At 35.8% G+C, this 9941-nt stretch overlaps 1 protein-coding gene across 1 annotated transcript in view; it reads right to left on the reverse strand.

Annotated features, from left to right (window-relative positions):
- Window positions 1–2240: 2240 nt before the first annotated feature.
- LOC131381217 (olfactory receptor 4K3-like) overlaps window positions 2241–9941 on the reverse strand; it is a 10641-nt gene continuing 2940 nt past the window's right edge. Inside the window, exon 2 of the mRNA XM_058427828.1 lies at window positions 2241–3917. Within this exon, the coding sequence (XP_058283811.1) occupies window positions 2981–3892 (912 nt within the window). The 5' untranslated portion in view covers window positions 3893–3917 and the 3' untranslated portion in view covers window positions 2241–2980. The remainder of the gene's footprint in view (window positions 3918–9941) is intronic.

The raw sequence follows: 9941 nt of genomic DNA on the forward strand, positions 1-9941 counted from the left end.
AGCACTTAACAATCAAATTAAAAGTGGCCATAACTGTTGTAATGGATTATGTTATGAGCCGAACTGTGTCTTCCCCAAATTCATATGTTGAAGTGCCAACCCCTAGTACTTCAAAAAGTAACCCTATTTGGAGATAAGGCCTTTATTTTGAAGTGGAGATTAGGTTAAAACAAAACTATGAGGAGTGGGGCCCTAACCCAATATGATTGGTGTCCTTATTAGAAAAGAAAGAGACATCAGCAATGTGTTATTTTTTAATTGACACTCAAGTTGAAGAACAAGTTATAAAATTGTATACCAAAAATATAAAATAATTTTTTTAATTAAAAAGAACAGGTAGAGACAATATTATTAAAGACATGTTAATAACATGGGATTAATATTTTACAATTATTTATTTTAAAAATAAAATCCCAAAAAATAGAGAATTAAGTTATTCCTTACACATCCAGCTGGGAAAGGGATTCAGCCTTATATATAGAAAAATAATACCATGGGAAAGTTTATCTTTTAATTTAAAAGATAAAAGGTAGAACTTATAGATTCAAGAAGCGCAGTGAACAAGAGAGATGACTACAGTGAAAACCATATCATAGGCATATTGTAGTCACTTTGCTAAAACTGAAGGCAAAAAGAACATATTTATGGTAGTGAGAAAAAGGAACTTAATATCTTCAAAGGAACAGCAATAAAACTGATGACTATTCAACAGAAAACATGAAAGCCAGAAGCATTGGAATAACATTTTATTATTATTTTTTTACTTTTATTTTTGGCTCGGGGTACACGTGCAGGTTTGTTACATAAGTAAATTGCCCATCGTGGGGATTTTGTGTACAGATTAATTTGCCACTGAGGTGATACGCATACTACTTGACAGGTAGTTTTTTGATCCTCTCCTTCCTTTCACCCTCCACCTTGGAGTAAGCCCAGGGATTTGTTGTTCCCTTCTTTGTGTCCATGTGCACTCAATGTTTAGCTCTCACTCATAAATGAGAACATGCAATATTGGTTTTTCTGTTCCTGAGTAGTTTTGCTTAGGATAATGGCATCCAGCTTCATCCAGTCACTGCAAAGGACATGATCTCATTCCCTTTAATGGCTGAGTAGGATTCCATGGTGTGTATGTACCACATTTTCTTTATCCAGTTCAAGTGTTGAGAAAAACTGACACACTAGAATTCCAGACCCGATGAAAATATCTTTCAAATATAAAGAAAAAATAAAGACACTTTCGGCCAGGCATGGTGGCTCATGCCTGTAATCCCAGCACTTTGGGAGGCCGAGGCGGGCGGATCACGAGGTCAGGAGATCGAGACCATCCTGGCTAACACGGTGAAACCCTGTCTCTACTAAAAATACAAAAAAATTAGCCAGGTGTGGTGGCGGGCGCCTGTGGTCCCAGCTACTTGGGAGGCTGAGGCAGGAGAATGGTGTGAACCTAGGAGGCGGAGCTTACAGTGAGCCAAGATCACACCACTGCACTCCAGCCTGAGCGACAGAGCGAGACTCCGTCTCCAAAAAAAAAAGGCACTTTCAGATAAACAATAACTGAGAAGAAATCTAGGAAGTGTTTCTAGGCTGGAAAAAACTTTCCCAGATTGTGGTAAATATTGAATGAAAATCATCGAAAAGGAGAAATATACAATATTGGCTATTTAAACCACAACCAAAATAGCAACAACAAACAACAATACAATCTGGCACTATATTGCACACATAATTTTAAAAGATTATTACAGTTTTTACTTTTTTTACTGAGTATGTGATGAGGACTGCCACAATACGTAGTACAGGATGCCACTGTCTTGCTTTGTGCTAAATTTCACCTGTAGTTTTATTCACCATTGCTTTTGCACGAAAATGAAAACATTCTTCTTTTATCCAACTACATATCTCTGTCAGGCCAGATGGCCTTTATATAATTCTAACAAAAGCACATGTTACAACAGATGCAATGCAGGGTAGAAGAGATAACGCAACTGCTTCTATTCAGCCATGTGCAAAAGGAATTTGCAAATAGTTAAAACCATTCCATTCTTCATTACATTTTTGAAAATATTGTTACTTTTCCTAAAATATGATATTTGCAGTAACTAATAATGCCTTATTGGTGTTATTTTTAAGCATTATTACATAAGCATTTAATTTTTTAAGATTTCTAAACTGATAAATGTTAATAGATATAACCTACTTAAACAGAAGGTCTTTGGGGTCCCTAGTCATTTTTAGAATATAACACAATGTCCCTTATTTTATCTGGTATAGATAATGAACCGCCAACACGTTTATTAAAAGAAAGAGAAGTAATACCCTAATATTGTTAGTGCACTCATCTCTCTTTTTGTCGTGTATCTCCTAAAGACAATTACACGGTTTTGCAAATGGCCAAGGCATGAAGTTGAAGGAATAACATTCTGTCTATATTAGGACTGATTCAGTCTTATTCCGAGTGTGATGGGAAATGTTTCACAATTACCTTTACAGTGTCTCTTCAGGTAAGTTAGGTAGAGTGATTATTAATTGAACGACTAATTTATCCATTTGTAAAAATATAGCAATACTCAATTCACTGGCTTATTGAAAAAAATTAAGAGAAGACTTATGTGACATACTTTGCTCAAAGAAATGCTTAGCATAATAGAAAATTTCAGCATATGGTAGTGGGTGTTGGAAGTAGCAGCACCAAGAGTAATGAATGTCATTAATTAACTTCAAGTCATCCTTGAGCACAGTCAAAATCATAGTCATAAAGACTGGCCAAATTTCCCAGACAGGAAATAATTTAGCATTCAATAATCAATAAATGATTGTGGAACTGAGTAGAATTGACACAAATCTTTCATTTGGAGATAGAGACTACCATGTGTGAACTGGGTAATGTTTCCCAGTTCAAAGTAACAGGTCAGATGTGACTAATTTAGGGACATTACTATAAACATGCTAGGGTGAGACACTAAATACTCACTGCAATCTAATACTAACATAGTAGTCTCTTTATGGCATTTTTAATATCTTTGTTTCTTAGGGTGTAAATGGCTGGATTTAGGAGAGGTGTGATGGCTGCATAAAATACAGCAAGAAACTTGTCCACCCAGGGGATACTGACTGGCCACAAATAGATGAAGATGCAAGGCCCAAAGAATAACACTACCACTGTGATGTGGGCAGTGCAGGTAGAGAGAGTCTTGGATGCTCCACCCTTAGAGTGAAGGCAGACAGTAAACAGAATATGAGAGTAAGAGCTCAGCAACAGAATGAAGTAGATGGTTGCCAGTACCCCACTGTCAGCATTTATCAACACTTCTAGAATATAGGTGTCTATGCAGGCTAGCTTGATTACCAATGGAATATCACAGAAAAAGCTATCCAGTTCCCTGGGTCCACAGAAGGGCAGCCTTGCAATCATAATTAGTTGGCTTGTTGAATGCACAAAGCCAATAATCCATGATGTCATCACTAACCCAATGCACCTATATCTGTTCACGATGCTGGAGTAATGGAGTGGCTTGCAGATGGCCACATAACGGTCATAGGCCATTGACACGAGCAGTACCATCTCGCCCCCTCCAAAGAAGCGTCCAAAGAAAATTTGACACATACACCCTCCGAAGGAGATGGTCTTATTTTCTTTGAGAAAGTCCGTGATCATTTTAGGGGCAGTGACTGAGGAAAGACAGAAGTCAATGAATGAGAGATTGGCTAACAGGAAGTACATAGGGGAATGGAGATGGAGGTTGGTGATAATTATGACCACAATGAAGATGTTGCCTAAAATGGTGATCAAATAAAGTGAAGAAAATATCACTAGGAGTAAGTCCTGGAGCTCCCATGAATCACAAAGCCCAAGAATGATGAATTCAGATACCACAGACTGATTTACTTCTTCCATTTAGTGCAGTTTGTTCTAAAGTCATCTGAAAAAAAAAAAGGCACAGCATCACATTTTCTGAATACACAGTATGTGATTTTAGAGGATTTTTTTAGAACTGATTCACTTTATTACACTTGTCCTGATTATTTGTATACAGGGCAGCCAGAATAGTTATTTGTTTTTACATAGGCTTTTAAACTGGTTTTGATGGAACTTTGTTCCATAGAAGGAATCTCAGATAAAAATTTTTAAAGCCAAGCCCAGCCACGGATTTGTACCATCAAATACCTGTGAGTTGGGTGAATTCCTCTCTGAGGTTCCAAGATAAACTTGGGGCTCCTGGGCCTGTCAGAAAGTGACATTCTTTCTAAATTAACTGAGACCTGTCTCAGATTTTTGGGGTTCACAACTTTGGAGCTTTCATTTAATCTCACCTAAACTTGATAAGTTTTATTTTTAAAACCTTCTTCACTGTTTCCAGTAATAACTAGTATGAACCCAAAAGTATCTGAGAACAGATCTCAATCAATTGAGAAAGTTTATTTTGCCGAGGTTAAGGACACACTCATGATACAGCCTCAGAAGGTTGTTATGACATGTGCCCAGTTAAGAGGATTTCTTAAACATCGCTAATGAAACCAAATACTAGTATACTCATTATGGGAAAACAGTTCGCCCTTATCCTGGAAAACTTAACATTCACACATTCTGTGGCCCAGTAATTTCACTTCCATTTACAACCCAAGATAAACTCTTGCATATGCATACAAAGAGAAATTTATAGTAATGCCCATTGACAAAACAATGGGATATTATTCTGAACCATAACAAATGAAGTTCAACTACATCAAATCATATAGAAAAATGTTAGTAAAACATTATAATGTAGGAAAAGTCCAAAATGGATCAATTCAGCATAGGTTTTATGAGGTGAAAAGCAATAAAACGCAACAGTGTGCTTTGCAAGAACTTGTATAAGTGAAAATATAGGTATGAAATAAAAGGAAATGTAAGATGTTCTCAGTAACCCCAGGTGAGCAAGGGAGTTATGAAGATGAGCACGTAAGCATATGAGTGCTTTATGAATTGTTCAGTTCTTGTATTGCATCATGTTTTCATAAGTGTAATTTCATTAATGGATAAATAAACACATGCGTAATGGGCATGAAAGAGCTTATGATGTGAATCAAGGATTATGGTCCATTCAATACTGTGAACCTGAGGTAAAATAATATTCTTTACTTTTCTTCTTTTTTTTTTTTTGACACAGAGTCCTGCTCTGTTGCCCAGGCTGGAGTGCAAAGGTGTGATCTTGGCTCATTTCAACCTCCGCCTCCTGGGTTCAAGTGATTCTCCTGCCTCAGCCTCCTGAGTAGCTGGGATTTCCTGGCCTCAGCTGATTCAACCATCTTGGCCTCCCAACGTGCTTGGATTACAGGCATGAGCCACTGTGCCTGGCCAATAATATTCTTTTTGAAAAGCACATATTATTATTTAGGGACTATATGGTAGAAAAATAGTGCCTAAATATATGTTTGAAATACTGGGAAATATTAGGACATTGTTTGAAGGTCAATAATTGTTTCATCAATGAATAAATAAAGAGCTCCTACCACTAGTCTTGACAAAATGACAAAACCTTTTTCATCAATGAAAATAGCTAATTAATTATAAGAGCAGATAAACCAGTCAAGGAGAAGGTGGTTAACCATCTGTGAAAGAATAAATGTTCTAGGCATAAGGAAAAATAATGGGCATTAGGAAGAAATGTTCTCTGATCATGAAAATCGAAGCTTGTGTAGCCTGTAAAAATTTACTCAAAACCTGAGGCATACCACAGCCATTGTGACTCCTAAGGTCCAATCTTCAGTATAGAACTCTAAATGTGTTCAAAAGTCACGTTGCCAGACATGATCTATGACCGTAGAATACACTATCTTGCATTAAATTTCTAATTCAAAAGATGATTTTTGAGAAGCTAAAGTCTGGAAATCTCTGCAGGGACTAAAATGAAGCAAAGTCTGTGGTGAAGACTGGGAGAGGGCTGTGCATCAAGTTGCTTTAAAAACAGATTTTAGTGTTACAAAGGAGAAGGCCCCGGGACCCAAGACTCTGGCTACACATTTTCAGCATTAGATAATTCCCTCCATTTTCCAGCAACACCACGGGAAGCTATTTCCAAACAGTCTCATCTACCTTAGATGAAGAAGCTATGTTTTTTGAAATACATTATGTTTCCCCTAATCATCATTGGCAGAAGGTTTTCTTTCGCAATGCTAGGCTAAATGGCATATACAAACTAAATAGATTCCTTACCAACAAGTTGTAGAAATTTTGTCTCTAACCTACTCATTTTTGCTATTAATTCCTTTAAAAATATAATTCTGTGAAGCTGGAAAATAGATTTACATTCTTTCTATTTCTTGCTTTCCCTCTCCTCTCTTGTATTTTCTATCTCCTAGTTTTCCTTCTTACTCTCCTTCTTTTTCTTTTTTTAGATATCTGGATCTCAAAGGCTTGCTATAATGAATCACTTACTTCCAATACCCATGACAATTTTCTGATGATTGGTGTTACACAGCCCTCTGTTAAGGTTGGGAGCCAGCTATATTGTTGCTAGTTTAGATAGTGTGTATATATATATATATATGGAGAGAGCTTTATAAATACATAAAACATATATAACGTTATGTAGTATAAAATTATATATATACACACATTGAGAGGGAGAGTATGTGTGTGTGTGTGTGTATATATATATACACACATATTGAGAGAGAGTATATACAAGTATCTTAGGAGAGTGCACTCAGGGCTGTGTTAAATAGTTATTTCATAATCATAACAATTATACTCATTTTTACAGCTGAAAAAAGTCAACAAAAGGAAAATGTCCATAGATAATAGAGAATCTAGTAGAGTTAATTTCTAGAAAGAATGCATATTATAAATAGTTTAGTTTGGCTGGAAAGGAATATGATTTCTATGAATCATGGTAAAATAATAAAACTCTTCCTAAGATTATGTGTCCTTTGAAAAGGTAACTGACATAAGGAATATAAATGGAAAATAGCTGCATGAAAAATGTTCCATGTATCCATAATAATTCTGTTATGATTACTTTTGGAACTTATTGCTTCAAGTTTTTGGCTTGAGTCTGGGCTTATCCCCGCTGTTGTATATAATTGAAGTTGTTGTTTAGATTCAACAGTATTATTGGATACCAGGGATAAAAATAAGAACAGAATTAGAAAGTACCAGATTTAGAAGGGGATTATTTTTTCTACTCAAGTCAACAAGAATTTATTGAATATTTTCCTATTGTGTGCATTAATCTCTACTGGGCATGTCAGATACAAAAGAAATAGACTATCGGTACTATACACAAAGAGTAAAAGCCTATGCCTGCTCTTTTACCTTATTACTTATTTTAAAAGTTGTTACTATTATTTTAGTTAAATTACAAAAGAAAAAGTATTACTAATAAAATAAATTATAATTTTATATCAATACTAACAATACAAGTATAATTAATTTTCAGACATAACCTAGAGAGAAGTTACTCTGTAAATTGCAAGGGTAGATATTTATAAAATGGAATGACTTAAAGCAGAACTCACCAAAGAGAAGAAAATGTAGGGGAAAAAAAAAGCATAGAAAGAAAATCAAACCATTTCCATTTCTTTTGGAGCTGCTGCTTTTAGGGTCATGTGAAAAACTGAAACCCTCTCTGTGTTGCCCTGTCTCTCTGAATACCTGCTGTGTGCTGAAACTTTCACTCACATTGTCTAAATTAATCTTCACAATAACCCCATGAAATGAGTCTTAGTCTGACTCTCCAGGTAACTCGTTAGAAGTTTCAGAGCCCAGAATTAGCATGATTGGGAGGCACACCCAATGTTCTCTGACATTTGTCCTTCTCCTCATGTGGTATTATCCTGCATCTCTTTCTGTTTAGCTCCAAGAGCATAATTTTATTTCCATGGCACCATTGATAGTTACAGCTTTTAACAGATTTCCTTCCATATTTTCTACCAAGTTTCTCCTTACCTCAATAAATTATTAACAATTTTCTCCCTGCTTGAAAATTTCCGCTAATGACAGTCACATATCTCTACCTAGAACGGTCCCTTAATCCAGGAAAACTATGGACTGTGATGATTACGGATATGTAAAAAGAGGCCTTCCTCAACCAGGGCATCTAGCGAGCTGTGAGACTGTCTAGAAGTCATTCCCTTTGATGCTGTAGGGAGTACAGAAGTCCCAAGATAGCTGGGAGAAAACCCTTGATATTTCTGGAAGCTATACAGCACTTTCAAACCATCCCAGTTAGTTAGTATGTGTGGAAAAATGGTGTTAAAACATCGTGAAATTCTCTTAAATGTGATAGAGGAAGTAAGGGACAAGTTAGACTACAGACCATATCTTACCAGACAGACATCATTATCTCACCACATTTTTCTCCCATGGATAAAGCATTGCCCATATTTTAACTAACGTCTGAAATAAAACCCCATTACAGCAAAACAATGCATTTTCTGCAGTGAACAGTGTTTGTGGGAGAGTGTGAGGCATATATTCACTGCAGAGTAGCCTCTGGGGTGGAAGGCTTTCAAATTACCTATACCGTATTCCTTTGGGATCTCATAGTTTTCGAGTTTCTCTGAATTGAGAATATCACTTAATAGAGAGCCTTTTGTTAAAGACAAAGAGACCTAGTGAATACAATTCTAAAGGTTCTAATGATAGAAGTTAAGCCGTTTTAAACCATTTCTTTAATTTTTTAAAAGAGAAACATTTCAGAGCAGAGCTTCCATTTCTAACCCCAGCAGAAGCCACATGACTTGTGTTGGTGGGAGTGGGTGACAGGCAGCGGGAGATGAGCTAGGCACTGATGCAGCAACCATGCCTATGACAGAGCAGCCAGCCCTGAACCACTGCTTTTGTATGAAGCATACACAATGAAGAGTAGAAAAGCATGTTAAGGTCTCAAAACTTTCTGTGCTTATGTGAGCCATGTTCTAGGTTTAACATGTTATGTAAAAAATAAAATTACTAATATTCTTATAAATGACATCAACAGCAGAAGCTTATCTTTTGTTTTCATTTATAAGGTATTATGCAAATTGAGGTTTACTATTCAAAGTTCCAACACTTTAAAGCTTGAGAAAGATATATAATAATCTGCCTCTGTCTCCTTTTTTTTAATTACTTTTTTTTTTGCCAAAAATAACTCTTGTACATATTTTTAGGGATTTTGTTCTAGTTTCCTTTTCATGCAGTTACATAATAACATGTGCATATGTTAACATATATATTTTGATGAGTTCTGTTTGTTTTTTGATATACGGTACAGACGCTTCTTGACTTAAAATGGGGTTACATCTCAATAAACCCATGATAAGTTGAAAATATTAAAAATCGAAATGCATTCAACACATCATAGCTTAGCCTAGCCTGCCTTAAACATGCTTAATACACTAACATTAGCCTACAGTTGGATGAAATCATAAAACATACAGCCTGTTTTACAATAAAATATTGACTATCTTATGTAGTTTCTTGAATGCAGAACTGAACATGAAAAACAGAATGATTGCATGGGTACCTAAAGCATGGTTTCTCAGAATATGTATGGCTTTTGCACTATTGCAAAGTTGAAAAATTATAAGTAGAACCATTATAAATTGGGGATCATCCGTATATGAAAGGTATTTTAATATTTAATGTATTAAAATCAATTTATGCTTAAATGTCTTTCATTTAATGGAGAGGTTGCTTTTAGAGAAATGAGGAATTAAGATAACATTATTAAAAGATATCTCCTTTTTGTTCAAAGTAAAAACACGTTTTTAAAGTGTTCTCTTTACACTTTAGGAATGAGTGCCTGGGCTTTGGGAAGAGAATGTGGCACAAGGGTGGGATTATTGGGCTTGACATTAATCAGGTAAGTAGTGACGAGTCCTCTGGTCAATTAAGCTGAAGATCAGGTAAAGCAAGGCCTCAGGTCTTGAGACATAACCTAGAAAATATTCTACGTAAAAATATTGTTGATTGGCCGGGCGCG

This window comes from Hylobates moloch, unplaced genomic scaffold, assembly GCF_009828535.3.
Source record: "Hylobates moloch isolate HMO894 unplaced genomic scaffold, HMol_V3 SCAFFOLD_14, whole genome shotgun sequence".
Taxonomy (NCBI): Eukaryota; Metazoa; Chordata; class Mammalia; order Primates; family Hylobatidae; genus Hylobates; species Hylobates moloch.